Source organism: Parus major, chromosome 2, assembly GCF_001522545.3.
Source record: "Parus major isolate Abel chromosome 2, Parus_major1.1, whole genome shotgun sequence".
NCBI classification, from domain to species: domain Eukaryota; kingdom Metazoa; phylum Chordata; class Aves; order Passeriformes; family Paridae; genus Parus; species Parus major.
The window spans coordinates 68,841,622-68,860,259 of record NC_031769.1 but is presented as its reverse complement, the minus strand read 5'-3'; the positions used below and the strand labels follow the sequence as shown (position 1 = coordinate 68,860,259).

General features: G+C 36.0%; 1 protein-coding gene across 14 annotated transcripts in view; it reads left to right on the top strand.

Annotated features, from left to right (window-relative positions):
• The window catches only part of RELCH (RAB11 binding and LisH domain, coiled-coil and HEAT repeat containing), a 76,738-nt gene that overhangs the window by 50,229 nt on the left and 7,871 nt on the right, over positions 1–18,638 (top strand). For 5 of the 14 annotated variants that reach the window (XM_015618223.3, XM_015618225.3, XM_033512122.1 and 2 more), the window contains 14 exons: positions 619–759; positions 1,314–1,478; positions 2,210–2,357; positions 4,258–4,414; positions 4,955–5,078; positions 5,829–5,877; positions 6,255–6,334; positions 7,135–7,241; positions 7,824–7,923; positions 11,818–11,900; positions 12,846–12,909; positions 14,440–14,578; positions 14,935–15,051; positions 16,065–16,153. In XM_015618223.3, coding sequence (XP_015473709.1) covers positions 619–759; positions 1,314–1,478; positions 2,210–2,357; positions 4,258–4,414; positions 4,955–5,078; positions 5,829–5,877; positions 6,255–6,334; positions 7,135–7,241; positions 7,824–7,923; positions 11,818–11,900; positions 12,846–12,909; positions 14,440–14,578; positions 14,935–15,051; positions 16,065–16,153 — 1,563 coding nt within the window. The other 9 variants (XM_015618224.3, XR_001519527.2, XM_033512119.1 and 6 more) reach the window with 9 other exon arrangements.

Below are 18,638 nucleotides of genomic sequence, written 5' to 3'. Positions count from 1 at the left end.
ACTAGCTATAAAATGTTTCTAAAAACAGTATGAATACTCATTTCAGTAAAAATGAGGTGAAGAAAATGTAATTAGGACTAATTAAGGAAACAATCTATGAAAAAAGAAGAGTCACCCAACTGTAGCGTTCTTTAGATGATGTGGAATGTTACATCAAGAGTGCTGCCAGTTGGAAAAACCAGCAAAATTATGTCAGTGATTAAACTACAATTTGAAGCTTCAGAGAAAGGGCAGGGGGAGGGAATCTGAAATAAAATGCAGTTTCTCCAGTTTAGCAATTCAGTGATTAATTAGTTTTAAGTCTAGGCCTATAGTAGTTTTACTGCTGTTAGTTATTTTTGGTTCCATGCAAATGAAAGGACCTTAGTTCTGCGCTTAGTAGGACAAAAGTCTCTCTAATGAAGTAACTGACATTTTATATTCATTCACCTTCTGTTGTGAAAACTTAACATATTCATAAATAATATTCATAAAGGGATTTATGGTTGGAGGAAGGGATTTTGTTTGTGAGCACTAATAGAAGTGGAAACTTTTTATAATAGTTTGATTTGTAGTTGATACAAACTCACATTTCTTGTTTCATTTGATTTAACAAATATGTTTCTCATTTACAAACAGAAAGAAATTCGTAGTTCATTAGTACTTTCCATGCTGCAACAAATGCTGATGGAAGATAAGGCAGATCTGGTACGAGAAGCTGTGATCAAAAGCCTTGGCATCATTATGGGCTATATTGATGATCCAGATAAATATCAGCAGGTATCATTCGGTTTGGGTTCTGTATGTCTAAAATGCTTCCTATGGATATTTCATGACTAATGAAGGGGGTTCTATAATAATATACATAATATCTATATTATGTATAATAATATGCATAATAATATAAAAATAGGGGGTTGTTTAAATTCCTGCATTTTTATTAATTCCTTCCAGATACTTTAAAAAAATTTGTATGAATGTTAATTTTACTTTATCACCAAGACAAAACAGAAAAACTACAAATAGCGTTAGGATTTCAGGTGTAAGCCTTATACAGAAGCTGCTCTAATAGTTCATTATTTGCCTTTAAGAACATACCACTTCACTGCCCACCTGATACTGTTAGCCAGCTTGATATCATCACTTACTAAAACAGATTTGTTTGCTACAACAAAGCCTACGTGTAGTTCAGCTTAATGCTGCCCAATACTTTTTCATACTACTGTTTCAGAAAAGGGAAAATAACTTTTCTTTTTGAGTTTTTGAAGGCAGAGTGGTAAAATGTGTATATCAACTTTTGGGAAATAATTGCATTCTTTACCATCTTTTACCAGGGTTTTGAGCTGCTGCTTTCTGCTTTAGGAGACCCTTCAGAACGTGTGGTTAGTGCAACTCATCAGGTATTTTTACCTGCTTACGCTGCCTGGACAACAGAGCTGGGAAATTTACAGTTCCATCTTATACCTACACTGCTTAATAAAATTGAAAAATTGCTCAGGGTATGTACTCAGCTGTTTCTACACTGGAGAATTTTCATTGTGTTCTTTACTTGTACTTTGGAAGAAGAAAAAAAAAAAACAAGAAAAAACATCAAACCTCCTCCAACTAAACATGCTCTTCTTTAATACTGTTTTGTTTTATAGCCCAGTAGCATTTGCTTCATGTTTAAATTGTGTAGATTTTGGTAAACTGCAGTTTTTATTAAACAAGCAATAAAAGTAGATTTGAATGATTAAGTTAGGGTAATTTCCAGTTATGATTCAGTTTGCACATTTCATTTGATAGATGTCTCAAAAGTTCTGGAAAAATTGGATGCCTCATAACTATCTAACACACTGAAAGAAGATGCTTGCTTTCAGAGTACAGGTGACTTGTTTATTCAGTTAAGATGCCCTGGTCTCTGAGGCAAAGGATCCACATTTCCAAAATGTGCTGGAAAATGTTTTTTCAAAATATCAGTCTGTTCATCAGCATGAACTGCTAAATGTCAAAGGCTGCATTGCATGAATCTGTTGAGTAGAGATGATTTAACAGTGACAAAATATGCTTATGATTAGGCTAAATTGCTTTATAATTAGTGTCTGGTAGAAGCTCATCACAGATGTGTTGATGCCTTGCCAGGGAATACTATTTTATATATATGTATATGTATACACACGTATACTATAATTTGCTAAGGAACAGATCATCCAAACTGAAAACCTCCAAATTAATGTCCTTTTTGTTTCAGGAAGGAGAACATGGCTTGGATGAACATAAGCTCCACATGTATCTGTCTGCCCTGCAGTCATTGATTCCTTCACTGTTTGCACTGGTGCTACAGAACGCACCTTTTACAAGCAAGGCTAAACTTCAGGGAGAAGTACCACAAATAGAAGGTAAATGATTAATTTCTGATAAGTGGATTTTTTTCATATTCGTCTGCCTTAGCAAATTTTTAAGTAATGCTTCCTTATTTCACCTCTTGCTATGCTTGAGATACCTGATTATCACCAAAAAAAATTTGTCTGTTTTTCTTTGCTTCTTACAAGAAGCTTTTAGAAAGCAAAGCAATTTTTAATTGTACTTCCTAAAGGTTTCTAAAGAACTAATTTCCATTAGTAGCCAATAATAGCTCAGGAAGTCTGGCCTCAGTTTCAGTTAATTCTTACAAATTAATGGAGTGGGAAAAACACAGCATAATGCAGCAGCATCACCATCTGTTGTTATCTATGTGATATCCTAGAAGACCATCCCATCCCTGGCAGTGTTCAAGGCCAGGTTGGGTGGAGCTTTGAGTGACCTGGTCTCATGGAAGTTGTCCCTGCCCATGGTAGTCGGGTTGGAGCTAAGTGATGTTTAAGGTGCCTTCCAACCCAAACCATTCCATGACTGAATGGCCTCATGGTGAAGTTGTCCTTAGAACAGCAATCCTAGCCTGTGGAGTGTTCTCTACTGTTGTAAATACTTTTAAAAGATGTAATTGGTAACACCTGCCACATGCTGATAATAGTGTGCAGATGCAAAGAAAGAGTAACAAAGGAGAATTTGGAAAGAAGTGGTACATTACTGTCTGATACTCCTCTGAAAAATGTTAAATATGCCATGGTAAAGCTCATTTAGCTGACTTGAGTGATTTGAAGATAAGCACCTTTTCACTGAGTGTTTACTACTTAGAGAAGGAATTCAAAAATTTCAGGTTTCAGCCTAGTCTTCTCCAGGCTGAACAAGCACAGCTCTTACAGCATTTCTGCATAGGAAAGGTGCTCCATTTTTTTGTTTACATTTTTGTAGCCCTCCTTGGGACTTGCTCCAACAGTCTTTCCTGTACTGAGGACCCCAGAGCTGGATACTTCAGGTGGGGTCTCGTGAGAAAGAAGCAGAGGGGTAGAATCCCCTTACTCACTCAGCTGGCCATGTTGTTTTGCACACAGCCCAGGATAGTGTTGGTTTTCTGGTCTGTGAGCAAATATTGGTGGATCATGTCCAGTTTTATCACTCACCAGCATCCCCCAAGCCTGCTCTCAATTCCTTCGTATCTCTCAGCCTGTATTGGTACAGGACACTGCCCTGATGCAGGTACAGCACCTTGCAGTTGGCCTTGTTGAGCCTCATGAGGTTCCTATGGGCCCATTTCTCAAGCTTGTCCAGGTCCCTCTGGAAGGCATCCTGTCCCTTAAGTGTGTCAGTGCATCACAAGCTTGGTGTCATCTGCAAACTTGCCGAGGGTGCGCTCGATCCCTTTGTCTGTGTCTTTAGTGAGGATAGCGAACACTACTCGTCCCCATGTGGACCCCTGAGAGGCACAGCTTGTCACTGGTTTCCATCTAGACATTAAGGCATTGATCACTATCCTCCAGACATGAGCATCCAATCAGTTCCTCATTCCCTGAAAAGCCGATCCTTCATATTTCTCCAGTTCCGGGAGGATGTTTTGGGAGACTGGCAGAGGCATTATAGCAGTCCAGATAGGTGACATTGGTAGCTCTTACCTGTTCACAGATGGAGTCACTCCATCATAGGGGGCCACTAGGTTGGTCAGGCAGAATTTGACCTTGGTCAAGCTGTGCTGGTAATAATAATAATAACATAATCTCCCTGTATTTTTTCTTTTTAACTGAGGGTTACATAATCTCTTCAGAGATTATTTTAACTCACAGATTTTTAAAAAGCAAATTAATAACCTTACAGAGATGACACTTAACAAGTTTCACAGTCTCTTAGCTGTTGTTTCTGACATCACCTCCATGGTATTTTCATCTTCTTTCATTCATAGCTGCTTGTTCTCTGATGTTACAGTCACTAGGTTTCCCCGACCCGTGTCGCCTCTTCAGGACGTCGCCATCATCATTGGAAGCCGCGAACAATTGGCGGTGTTGTTGCAACTGTATGACCATCAGCTAGAACATGAGGGCACCACAGGCTGGGAGACTCTGCTATGGGTAGTCAATCAGCTGTGAGTTAATTTGTGTCTTAGGATATCTAATTTTAAATAGTTCTTAATAATAGTTCTTAAGCATGGTCATGTTTAACAATTACTGGATATAGAAATGCTAAGAATGATTGCATTTGAGAATTACTAAAGAGGAAAGTTGTTAATTTGCTTTTAGGCTTTTTAATTTTCATGCTGAATTGCCTTTGTTTTTATTCAGAAAATATCAAGTCTAGCAAAACATGTAGGTGACTTTTTGCTCTGAAAGCCTTTTCCTTTATTTTTGCATCGATATAGTTAATTCTCTTGGGAAGTAAAGATTGTACTCTGACTATTCCGTGATAGCAATAGATCTTTGAAAACATGGGACAGACCTTTCTGGCACTTAAACCCTTGCTTTCTTCATGGGTCAGGAATTGTACACAACATGCAGCTAATTTTGTTAGAACCAGTTGTGCTCTGTGTGTGCATGTATTTATTAATATAAGCAGTAAATCTATACAAAATGGACAAAAGCAAAAAATCAGACTCATGTTTAATATCCTTTTGTGTCCTGATTTTTAGGCTACCACAGCTTATAGAAATAGTTGGCAAGATCAATGTAGCATCAACTGCCTGTGTCCATGAGTTCTCTAGGTTTTTCTGGAGACTTTGTAGGACATTTGGGAAAATTTTTACAAACACTAAGGTAAGATATTACCTTAAATATTTTACATAAAGAGTACCTTGATAACCATATTAATATGGTTACGTATTACCATATTGTAAAATATTCTCTATATTTTACAGTATGTCGGAACACCTACACTTTGTGACCATTCATATTTTCATGTCACATTGGTGCTTTTCCATAAGTACATTTAAACCTGCTACTTTTAGAGCTCTATCTGTGTCCTTTTCTGGTTTTGGTGGTTTTAGAATGGCCTTCTCGTCTTGCCCAAACAGGGACGATTTTGTTTTAAAACTATTTTTGTCATATTTCCTTTGTGAATGACAGAAAGAGAGTAGGAGAGATTATCCTCATTGTGTTATTTAACGAATTTATTTCTTCAGAACACCATACTGTTCACTCTTTGTGGTGTACATAAGTAATCAAGCTTTACTTGATTAAATTTTTTGAAGTTGATGCCTTCTCAGCCTGAAATATTTTCTGTAGGTGGGATGTAAACATTTTTATCAATGAGTTACATGATTTTTCTCAATAAATTATCTTCTGAATATAATTAAAAAATACTTCAAGAGAAGTTGTCGAACATGAGAGGATTACCTAAAGATAAAACTCTGTTAGCAGTACATACTACCTCCAGAGAGAGCATTGTTGTTGTTTCATTGGGGTTTTTTGTGGGGGAGGGGTTATTTTGCAATTCTTTTCATTTTTCTAAGTTAATTGACACTGGTAATAGGTTTTCTTACAAGAGATTGATCATCCTTTGCATAGGTAAAACCACAGTTCCAGGAAATCTTAAGACTGTCTGAGGAAAACATAGGTAAGTAGCTTTTTACTGACATAAATTGATCTTAACTGTAACAGGAAAAAATTTTCAATCTCTTGTTCAAATAACATTTTCAGGCTGCAGTTCTCAAATTTGTTATCTTTGTGAAATGTTGAAAAATATAATCTTAATATGAGTGGAACACTCTGAAGTTGTAGATTGTGTGTAAAGTAAAAAAAAAATCTCAAATCCAAATACTGCTTGACTATTATTTAAGTACATTTGTGTATACATGCATATAAATTCTTCATGTATATATAAAAAGGTGTTTAAATCTATAATACTTAAATACACACATGTAAGTCCACTATATATATGTTCTGAACTTATCTGTATGTATAAAACCTCAATTCTTTGCTGTGTTTCATTAGATTCCACAGCAGGTAATGGAGTGCTAACAAAAGCCACAGTTCCCATCTATGCAACAGGGGTCCTTACATGTTACATTCAGGTAGGTTTGGGTTTCTGTTTCTTTGTTAAATGTATAAATGGTGTGTGAAATTTATTGTAAAATATACTAAACATTACTGTGTTTGTTGAAAACTTACTATTCTTGTGCATTGAAGATAGGGAGATAAATTGGCAGCTGTAAGTACATTTACAAGCAAAGTTTTCTAGTCAGGTAGTGATGCACATTTAGATCACGTGTTACCGTGTCCCGCTGTCAAAATTCTATTTATTATTGTTATTCCTGGAATGGGTTCCTGGCCATTTAACTGTGAACTTTGCAAACATCATGGTGCAAAACTTACTGAAACAGGTAAACTGACATTTGAAGCCTAGTTGGAATCTTAAAATTTTAATGTTGCCTAGTACTAAAACAAAGACGCTATAAATATTACCTAATCCTACAGCAATGAGCAGTCAAAATCTAGTACATACATATCTTAAAAAATAAATAAAAATTTAAAAATAATAAATTCTTCATAACCTTACAAATTTTTATTGGATTATGACTTAGAAACTTGCAGGAGTCATAAATGTGCTTAAGTAATGTTCTTAAAAGTTTCTTTAATAAAAGAATTTATGCATGAGTATGTGCTTAGTTGATGAAACACAATCTTGTGTGTTTGCTTTGAAAGGCTCTTGTTCTTTAACCACATATTTGACGTTCCTAAGAAGATTGTTAAATGCTTAATCTCATTTGTTCTTTTTTATAGTTTGTCTCCTCTGCAGCTGTAGGTTGCCCACACAACCTCAGCAATCCTTCCAGCACATTCATCACTGTACTCTCTTCTTCCCTATTTTCAGGAAGAAGACCGCAAGCTGTTAGTTGGATTCCTAGAAGATGTAATGACCATGCTCTCACTGTCCCATGCTCCTCTTGATAGCCTGAAAGCTTCCTTTGTGGAACTAGGGTAAAGAATATACCTTGGGGTTGACTACATCTAAATACATTAGAAGTTTTTATTAAAAGCTGCTAATCTATTTGTAATTTTAAGTAACTGTGATGCTTCGGGTGAATAAAGGGTATATTTGCTTTTTTCCTCCAGTGTAAATGTAATTTATAGGTTAAAAATGTGGCAGTAAAAAAAAAAATAATCTGAAGTATAAAAGAGGAGCACCAAAATACCAAACAAAAAATTTCCACAAAAATAACTCATATGGATTACAATGGAAATTAATTTTGTATTTACCATGCTATTCTCATTTGTTCTATGCATGTATTTGCATTCAATATAATAATTCATTGAAAATTGTGTTCTTAAAGTTGAGCTTGGGGTTCTTTTAATTGAATTAAAAATTGAACATATTTTCTAGTCTGCAACATGTTGCGAGTCTTACAGAATGAGATATGTTCTATCCTTCAGAAAAGATAAATTCTGGAGTTTTAGATTTGTTGAACAAGGAATTCTTAAGACTGCATTTATGAGGTAAAGAACATATCCAAGGCTTGGGAGCATTTTTGTTTGATCAATTGTCCAACTGTTTTCTTCTAGTGCAAACCCAGCTTATCATGAGCTATTATTAACTGTTTTGTGGTATGGTGTTGTCCATACTTCTGCCCTTGTTCGATGTACAGCTGCTAGAATGTTTGAGGTAAGTGCTATTGAAACTGTTTTTACCTTTTTTAAAACTAGAGTTTATTTTTTAAAACAGGGATCAATCAGACAATGTTGCTACATTCTTAAAAATTACAACTTAAATAAGCTGTGTACTGTGTGATGGAGCAGGAGGTCGTTGTTCAGTTGTTTCTGTATCTGTTCTCTGTTCAACAGCACATCTTTCTATAGGTCTGTAGTTAAAGATAAGCATCTCTGAGTTTTAACTTCTGCTTTTGCTATTCAATATATCATCAGTAGTCTAATACACAGCTTACCATTTTCGGTAGGTCTTGTGTATGCTCATACAATGCACTTGCATTGTAATTCAAACTAGTTTTCTTTGTACCAGATATGGTAGTGAAGACATGCATGTAACCAATTTTATATTTTTTGTCAAAATTAAAATAATTTTAAACCAATTTACAGCTTCAAATAATGACAGCTTCCTTTTTCCCTTAACATCTGTAAATTTTGGTCAGAATAAAGACTGAAACTTAGACCTAGTAAGTTTGCTTTTATTTTCCCAACATGTCTTTGTTTCATCAAATGTTCACATTAAAAGTCATATGCAAAAACTGTGGGACATACTCTACTGGCTGAAAAAAGAACTTTTTGTCATTTGCATGCTAGAAACACATATTTCTGATCACCATTACTTTTTTTCTTCTCTTTCTGTGTATTTCTTGCATATTTGTCTCCTTTGAATAGCTTTGGGAAGGGATCTCTAGCTGAACATGACATCTTGTATCCATTTGCAAAAACAAGTCTTAAGTCTGCCTCAGAAAAAAAGAGCACTTAACATATCCATTAGCTTTCTTTAGTGACTGACTAGTGACCTGACTCTGCAGGTCAGAGCAGGGAGAGCAGTAAACAACCACAACAAGCTCCATCCTCAGACTTCGGTTGAAAACATCCAACAATGTCCTTTTTTCTGGTTTGTTTTTTTTGACCCCTCCTTTTAAAAAGGAAACAGCAGTTTTTGATACCCTTAAAATCTATTTGCATATTTTCCCTCTCACAAAAGCAATTTTATATCCTATTTGTAATAATAAGCTTTTTTTACCTAATAAACATTAGCCAAACATGTGAAAGACCTCAATTACAACAGGCTGTTGTCTTGGTTGCAACTTCTTTTTAAATACAGCTGCATGTTGATTATTTTTAGGCAGTTTATGCATGCTATTTCATATATTGGTTCTTAGCATATTTCAATTTTTACCAAAGCCTTTACAGATTTCTTTTAAATGCTTTTCTTGAAAATAGTAGCATATTGCTGTTTCCTAGATGGCCTTGGTATACATATTTTTACATGGTATTATGTAAATTTGGGAAGTCACCTGTGCTAAGAGGTAGTAAGAGTTGGTTTCACTACTGGAAGATTCTATCACTCAAGGAATTTCTGTAACCTCAGAGTTGCTGACTGGGCTTTGGCCCAGTGATTAGATAATAGGATGAAGAGTATGTGACCTGCATGATAGTTATATGAGAACAGTGAAGATCCTGAGCAGCACAGAGACTGCAGGCCTGACTGCTTTACCAAACCTTTACAGTCTCTTAAGGGTTGGAAGGACACAGAAGTGATGTGGGGCCTTTCCACTCCTTCGCTTCTTTGGGGCAGGAAGCTTTGTTACCATTTTTAAGCTGTAGTATGTATAAGTAATAATCTGGAGGAATAAAAAAAAAAGGTAACAATGTACATTGTCTGTCTCACTCTAACCTTACATGCTGCTACATGGCTTTGCCCATCCAGCTGTTCAATTGCTTCTGTATTAATATTTTTAGTCAGCAGCTTCCCATTTGATTGCTGATGCAAACAGATTTGATAGCTCTGATTTGAACGTGAAGCACATAGTTGAGTTATACATAAGCTTTGCTGGTCTGTTTGGGTTCAAGGCTAGGAACACACATCTTCAAAATTATACTGGTATTATAAAGCATGTTTTATTTTCTGTATAATGGAATGCATCTGTTCACTGTGCTTTACCATACTTAGAAATGTGGGAGACCAGACAGGAATGAAGCTGAGATCATTCTAAATTATTTGCTAATTATACAAATCCCAAGCATTTGGGCTTTTTTTTCAAAGCACTATATAAGTGCTAAGCTTTTCTCTAAATGAAGGTTGGTAAAGAAAACTCAAGTCCCTGTTTGTCCAAGATTGAAAATTATAAGCATTCTCTATTTTAATAAACATGAAAATTAGTAAAGCTATGTATGAGAGCAAAACCATCATACGTAAACTGTGAGCTATGGGCCTTAACAGCTATTTGACGAGTAGCCCATGAACTCAACAGATTGGTACTTGGAGTTTTTGCCAATGTAAATAATTGTGAAATGTATTAATGTTAAAATATAGTTGAACTGACGGCCTAATACTTTCTGAATAACAAGTGTAGGAGTTGCAACTTTGCCACTCCAGGTGCTTTTGCAGCAATATGTTCTTACACAGCTTCTCCCCATTATTCCTTCTCCAGTAATTGTCATTGAGGCCACACTCTGTTCCGTGTCTGTATGCATTCATGCATGCACTTGCATACATGCAAACACAAACGTTGCTTAGTAGGAACAACTGCTTTATATAGAAGCTTCTGAAAAGTCAGGCTCCTTCCAATCTTTCATAACTTACTTTGGTTTAAATTCAGAGTTGGTAAAGCAGGAATGCTCTAACAAATTACAGAATACAAAATGTTCTCTACTTAGAGAATGTAAATACTGCCTGGTTTTGGTACTGATATACTGACAGCTACTGCTTTTCTCAAGCTTAGAATTTAATTTGTGTTCATTATGTGATATGAGTAATCAGAATATAATTAAATATTAAAAACACATTTCATATTTCTTATATAAACTTACTGATAAGATTTTTATATTTATTTCCTAAAACCCCCAAATACATGCAGACTTCCTTACATGAGACAGAGAATGGAAATAGCTAATCTTTCCTCTTTTTATTAAAGAAGACAAAAGCCGACATTTTGTTGAATATGCAAAAGGTTTGCAACTTTGTTTGAAAATTCATAGTTTTTTATATGAAGGAAGCATATAAAGGGCATTTGCAACATATGCAGCAAATGCCTGTGTATAACTACACAGGTAATGTCAAAGATCACTTGGGAACATCTGGATTCAAACAACTTTGTTGTGTTCATGGTTAATGAATTTTACTGTGATTTCAGGCTTTTAATGTTTGGGATGCACTGCAACAAATATCTCTTCTTTAGTTTGCAAAAAGACTTGAGGAAATACATTTCATGGATAGTTCAAAGATTCTCCATTTCCTATGTACACAGACCAGCATGCATACTGCTTGGATGGTTGTTAAATGTCAAGGAGTCCTGAATGACTTTCAGGAAAATATTTTGGCATCTGGGAAGGTGCTGTTTGTCTCATTGTAAAAGGTGTGAGAGGTATCACTCAGTGTGGGGAAACCTACACACATTTGGCCTAGTAAAGACTTCTCTGTTGCATTACCTACTATGATAAATAATGCTGTGTTGGGTTAGGAACAGCATTTACACGAAATTGTCAAATTCAGATTGACATCGCTTTAGTTCTTAATTATACATAACTTTAATTATAAAAGTGTCTGAAATAATGCATGTAATTATTTGTTAAAGGTTGGAGTTCAAGTTTTAAAATATCTGAAAATAAAGAAAACACTGTACTGTTGAATTTGTCACGTTTGTGCTGATTGCCAGACCACTTTAGCTTTCTTCATGCCTTTGCATTTATGAAGCTCTAGTGTAGCAGTATTTGCTTAGCTTCTAATTTTGGTTTGCTTTTTGTGTTTTTTCTTTCTCTCTCTTGGTTTTGCCGTTCTTCTTCCCATGATACTGTGCTCGCTCTTTCCGTGCATCACCTGTGATACCCCCCTGCTCCGACCATTCAGCTGTTGGTGAAGGGGGTACATGAAACTCTGGTAGCTCAGAGAGTTGTTCCTGCTCTCATTACTCTCTCCAGTGACCCTGAAATGTAAGTTCCCTGACTGTCTTATATACCTAGCATCCTTCTTAATACTTAGGAAGAAATAACCATCAGTTTTGTCTCTTAATCTAGCTGAACAAAAATTGAATTACTTTTAAAGGAAAGTAACCTTTAAAACACTTATTTCTAAATAAAAAGGTTTACTGCAACATCTGGAATTAAACCGTATAAAAATGCTGAATAAATTTAAATAGAAAACTTAAGTCCATGTAATTTAATTTTTGTTTTCTATATTTTATCATGTTCTCAATTTTCAAATTTGCTTACATCATTTCTAGCAGCAAGCTGGATACTACTATTCTGTAATGCCATCAGCTTTGCTACTGCAAAATGAAGTATCATCTGCATTAATGAAATGCAAAGTGGTTTTGGCTGCATATCGTTTCTGATAGGCAACCGTGGCATTCATTCCCTGGACATTCTGATGTGGTATTTCTTTCAAGCTAAGGAGGGATGCTTTGCTAATCTCACTAACAACTTGTTACTAACAGATGCTCCAGCATGAACAGAGTCTTAGTGGCTTTAATGTCTTGTGTGGGTGACTAAATCAAGAACAACCCCAAGAGTCTGCCTGCCCATCCTCAGTCACAGCTAACCCAGTTCTTCAAGTTTACCAAAGCGTTTTTTATTGCATGTTGACTGGTTTACAGCTGACTCTTCGAGGCATGAGTGAAGCATTAGTTGACAAGCGGGTTGCTCCGGCCCTTGTTACCTTGTCCAGTGATCCTGAATTGTGAGTTTCAGACTGAAACCTTGAGTTAATCCTGTCTTTTTCCTGGTCTGCTTTTTCTTTTTTTCTTTTTTTTTTTTAATTTTTCTTTTGTCATTGCTAGAAACTAATGTAACTTAAAAGTACTAATTTATAAATTTTTATTTAAGTGATTTAGTTCTTGATGTTGAATAAAACTTAAAGACCCTATTCTTCCATTGTAGTTCAGTAAGGATTGCTACAATCCCTGCTTTTGGGACCATCATGGAAACTGTTACTCAGAGAGAGGTAAGACACCTATTGTCACCTGTGTTTTTGTAGCATAAGTGGATGATTTTTTAATAAATCCAGAATAAAAGAAAGGGCAACTCATAAATTCTTTCTTTCTTTCTTTCTTTCTTTCTTTGTTATATTCTCTTCCAAAGTGCTTTCAGGTTTTGCAATGGCCTTTTTTTCCTAAACAAACCAACCCTTATAACTAATAAAAACATTTCCTTCTAAATTTCAACCAAATATAAACAAACAGAGACAGATAAGTAGAAGGGAGGCCTGTGCTAGAAGATGGGAAATCCCATGCTCAAAATGTTTTTTAAAACCTCCGGAACAGTTGTGAAATCTAGCTCCATTATTTCCAAATGAAATAGTTCTATTTTAAAATGCTGACAAAAACATCTACATATTGAACTATTGTATATTGTACCATTTTAGGTGCTTTAGGATATCTTGCTTGGCTCGCAAATACTTTAGAAGAGCACAAGACTTTTTGTTCCAGTCATATCTGCTGGTCTTAGACCTTGGTGTCCATGATGGAAATGAAAGACATAATGACATTACCAAAGTAGTCCTTGAAGATAATTTGAGATAAAATTCCTCCTCATTTTTTAAATGATGATACTATGGTAATAGATAAGAATTCCAAAGACAGAATTCTGCTACAAGCAGTAAAAAACTGGATTTCATTTCATATAACAGCTGTGCAAACTAATTTCTTCTGTAAGTCCTTGCAGCTTTTTGCAGAGCTTGCATTCTTCCCGTAATTTCAACATATTCTAAAAGAATGTGTTTGAGGAAATGTGAGTAATGTGAGTCAAGTCGGTGATGACTCACACGTACTTGGAAGATGGAAACATTAGAATTTTGTAGCTTGGAATGCATGCCTATAATCAGTTGGGAAGAATATTGTTTTGTTACCACACAGAAATTACTGTATTCATTGCACTAATTATAATAAGCCTTTGAGTAAAGAGCTGATAGCACCTTCCAAAATGCATCATAAAATGTTATTTTTTCAACTTTGAATCCAAATTAAATACCTATCTCATCTTATTTTTGGTTTTCTAGCCTTTAGTTGATGAAATGTTTTTAATTCCATTGATTTTCTGGTGGTTAATTTTGCATCCCTGTTCTCTGCAAAAAAAAATTTCAGCTTATTAATTCAGCTACATTATGCCATTAATTGATTTCTAATTAAACAGGAAAACTCTGTAGTTATTTATAGTAAGAGGGAGACTGTAATAACAGGTAAAAAAAGGGAGTATCAGACTCAAGAAGACCTCAGGAGGAAAGATCAGCTATATGGGAGCCCCTATCTGTTGTTAAAAGATAGATCAGATTAAAATCCTGATAACAAGTCTTTGAAACATAGTTGCACTGAAGGGTTTGAAACATCCTGTTAGAAAAAAATCCGTAAATTAGAAGAAAGTCCAAGATCTGCCATCTGAAATACAGAAGATTGTAAACATATTCTGAAACTGATCATAACAGTTTCTACCATCTTCATTCTTTTGTGTTCTTTCTGTTTCTCTGGGAATATTTAAGCTTCTGGAGAGAGTAAAAATGCAGCTGGCATCTTTCCTAGAGGACCCTCAGTATCAAGACCAACATTCTTTACACACAGAAATCATAAAAACATTTGGAAGAGTTGGACCTAACGCTGAGCCCAGATTTAGAGATGAATGTAAGTTGCATCCATGGGAAGATTCAGTCTTCCTCTCTCTGTCCAAAAGCTAATAAGTATGCTGGTTATATTGATGGGGTTTTTCTATCTTTTCTGTAAATTGTTAGTTACTATTTCAAAGATACTCCAAGATTCCTTTTTATTTTAGGTGGTGAAACCACAAATTTTTATTTCAAGTTTGAGTCAATCCATTAAATGTGCAAGGGCAATCCCATCAAAAGCAATTGTTTGCAGTTCTTATTCCATGCTGATGTGTTAGTTTCAGGTGCCTGCGGTTGCCACATAGCACCTGATTAATGCTAAACAAGGTTGTGAAAAGCAGTTGTGAATACTTATTCCTGTATTTACTTTTCCAGTTGTTATTCCACACTTGCACAAATTAGCCTTGGTCAACAACCAGCAGTCTGTTGATTCGAAGAGACTGGATATTGCTACCCACCTGTTTGAATCCTACAGTGCTCTTTCCTGTTGTTGTATCCTTTTTTCAGGGGAAGTTTAGCTGTTATTTCTCTGGTGGTGAGGGAAGTTTAATATTAGAGAAATAACTAAGTTTGTCTTTGAATCTGTAATGTAAAACATGATCTTTTCAGCATAAGGGAGAGGTTTTCAGAAATGTTGAATATCATGGATTATCTAGACACCAGGTTCCCACCAAGCCTTTCTCATTCACCTCCTCAGCAGGATGGGTGAGGGTGGGGGAAAAAAATCAGATGGAGGAAAAACCCATGTGTCAAAATAAAGGCAGTTCAATAAAGCATAAGCTGTGCATGGAAGCAAAACAAAACAGAAGATTTATTTTTTACTTTCCATTAGCAAGCAATATCCAGCTATTTTCTGGGAAGCAGGGCTTCAGCACATGTAGCAGTCACTCCAGAAGCCAAACATTATAACAACAAATGGTCTCCTGCTCCACTGCTGCCACCACTTTCTCTTAGTTTTTATATCTGAACAGGCATCATATGGCATGGAACATCCCTCTAGTTAGTTTGGGTCAGCTGTCTAGGCTGTCTGCCCTCCCCCACCCTTCTGATGGCAGGGAATGGTTGAGAGACAGCACCAGTGCTGTGCCAGTGCTGCTCAGCAGTAACCTAAACACTGGTGTGTTACCAACACCTTTCTTGGTACCAGTGCAAAGAATAGCATTGAGGGCTGCTATGCAGAAAATTAACTCCAGCTCATCCAGACCCCATACAGTGGATCTGATAGATATGTTAAAGAACAAAACCACAAAAACAAAACTCTTGACCTTAACCAATAAATCAAGAAAAAATATTAAAATAAGTGTATGGATGAAATACATGATGTTAAATATGTTTAAGAACTTTTTTCCTTTTTGTTAGTCATGAAGTGTCAAATGCTGTGTCATTTTCTTAGTTTTGCTGCTGCCTTTGTGTTCCATAGAACAACATTATCAGAAGACAGGAAAAAAAAGTATCATTTCAGAAGGCAATCCTTATAATAAATACCTTAACAACCTGGGCTTTAGTTATTTCAGAGGATTTAATGGTCAATCACTTTTTACCAGGACTGAAGTGTTTACGAACCGACATGGAACATCTCTCTCCAGAGCACGAGGTGAGCAGCTGTGTTTACTGAGTGTGAGATGTAGGTGGCAGAAGTTGAAATGTGATGGCATTTAAAACCAGAAGTTAAGGTTGCTCATAAGTGGTATCGAAACATGGCATTGAGGAGGGTTTTTTTTTAATAAAGGATATGTCACATGATTCCAAAAGTAGTAAAATCTTGTAAAATGTATTTCTAAGCTGAGGACCTCTGCAGACAAATGCTCAACTGTCAGAAACAGATGTAGAAACACAAAGTTCTTCCTAGACTGAAGAAAAATTAAATGTTTTTACCATCTTTATGTTAAACAAACAAAGGATACACTAAAATCAATGGCTAAAATAAATCCATGGAAATGCAGATAAAACTTGGTGGAGTGCAGGAAAGAAACTTTTAAGTATTATGGAAGTAGAGTCCTAAAATACCCAGGGTACACTTCATATCTGGAGTACTGTGTTCAGCTCTGGGCTCCCCAGTACAAAAGCATGGACTTAGTGGGGAGAGTCCAGTGAAGGGCTGGAGGAGAAAATGAGGGAGCTGGGACTGTTCAGCCTGGAGAAGAGAAAGCTTGGGTGAATTTTATCAGTACCTGAAGAGAGGGTCCAAAGAGGACAGAGCCAGGCTCTTCTCAGTGGTGCTCAGTGACAAGACTAGAGACCATGGGCAGAGCTGTTTTGTTTGGTTTTTTTTTAAATTGTGAGAATGACTGAACAGTGGCTCACATTGTCCAAAGAGCTTGTGGAGTCTAAATGCTTGGATAATCAAAAGCATAATCAAAAGGTCATGTTCTTCCTCGACATTTGGCCTCAGGTGGCCCTGTTTGAGCAGGGGGTTGGACCGGATCCTCCAGGGGTCCCTTCCAACCTCCAGTTACTCTGTGATTCTGTGAATTGTAAAGAGCAGATTAAAAGAAGCAGGCAGGACAACATGGGAATGAAAAAGATCTTCTCTAGTATGAGGAGTTTACAGAAATGAGCAAAAAAACAAAACATTAACAGAAGAAGCTAGCTTGAGCAACTTGAAAATCTTGGCCATATGCACTTTTTTGGTAAGTACTTGAAGAGGATGAATACTAACAGAGATTGAAACAAGAAGATGTTAAGTCAGTAGCAGAAATGAGAGATGTCGTTTCATTGCATGTTGGGGAAAATCTTAACAGGATGAACATTTCAAGAGATGGAGGAAAAAATTAATCAGAATGTACAGAAGCGTACTGTTGTAGTCTTTGAAGGTTAATACTGCACTTTCATTAATTCCTTTGTATGTTAGAAAACTAATTTATTTTCCTTGTGTTTGCAAAAGTGACTGAATTGAGATGACTGTATTCTCTACGAGTTCTTATATTCAGTAACAAACTTCTTTCTTCCAGTTACATTTTCCATCTAAAAGCCTTTAGTATCAATCTTTTATTTTCTGTATATTATTACTGGAGGAACTTTTCAGCCTGAAAGGAAAGAATCCGAGTTCAGAAGGAACAATAGTGACCTGAGTGTCATTCAGAGGCAACAGAATTTTGCATCCTTACCACAGGCAGCACGGAGGTGTGGCAATGATAGATATTCTGTGTTCAGAGAGAGGTGGACGATGGACTGGGAGGTCTTAAACATCTATTTGAAAGCTGCAGTAGGCAAAAGTTTCATTAACTGATAAGTTTCATAACTGATACAAATACTGCTACTTCATTTTTGAAGTTAATGTAACTTCCAAGGTTTAAAGACATACTTCAAAATACACCCTGAATTAGAACAAGGGGTTTGATTGAGTTTGAATCTTGTAGTCAGAGAAGGAACTGAGGACTGGAATAGGATTTAAAATAAATCAGTAAGTAAAGACAGCTTTCAATCCTCCATTACCACATTCTGGATTACTGTGCTTAAGTGACTTCAGACATGTCAACTGCTTCAGTTTTTTAGCCAGAGAACAATATAAAATTAAAAATATTTACTCCTGCTTCAGGGGGATTGAAAACTCATTACAGGCATACAATTTTTATCCCTTTTTTTGTAGAAATGGGTATCTAGTGCTTAATCAGCTTCCCACTTCAATAGGATTTTTCTAAGCATCATGATAAAGGCTTCTGAGGCCCAGTGAGTTCTAGTGTGCATCTTGGAAACCTATCTGAAAATAATGTTTTCTGAAGTGAATGCCATTTACTGTCTCAAATAATTAGACATTTGCATAAGCAGAACTAAGTATTTTTTCATTATTTTGGCCACTATGGTGTTATTCATGATTCAAATGGCATATATAACTTGACAAATACACATTTTCTAAATCACAGAGCCTTAGCTGTAATGGCTTTAATGACAGTACAGAATTTATGCTCGCCTTGGAAGGGTAATATTGTGGAATTGGCCTGTGTGATCCTGTCTGGCAGCATTTACCATTCACACCTCACCTCATACTTGTTTTCCTTTCTTTCATATAAATGAAAGTGTAAGTTGGGCATTTGGGTCAGACCTTCTCATCTCTAAAGGAAGCATTTCACCTTGTACAG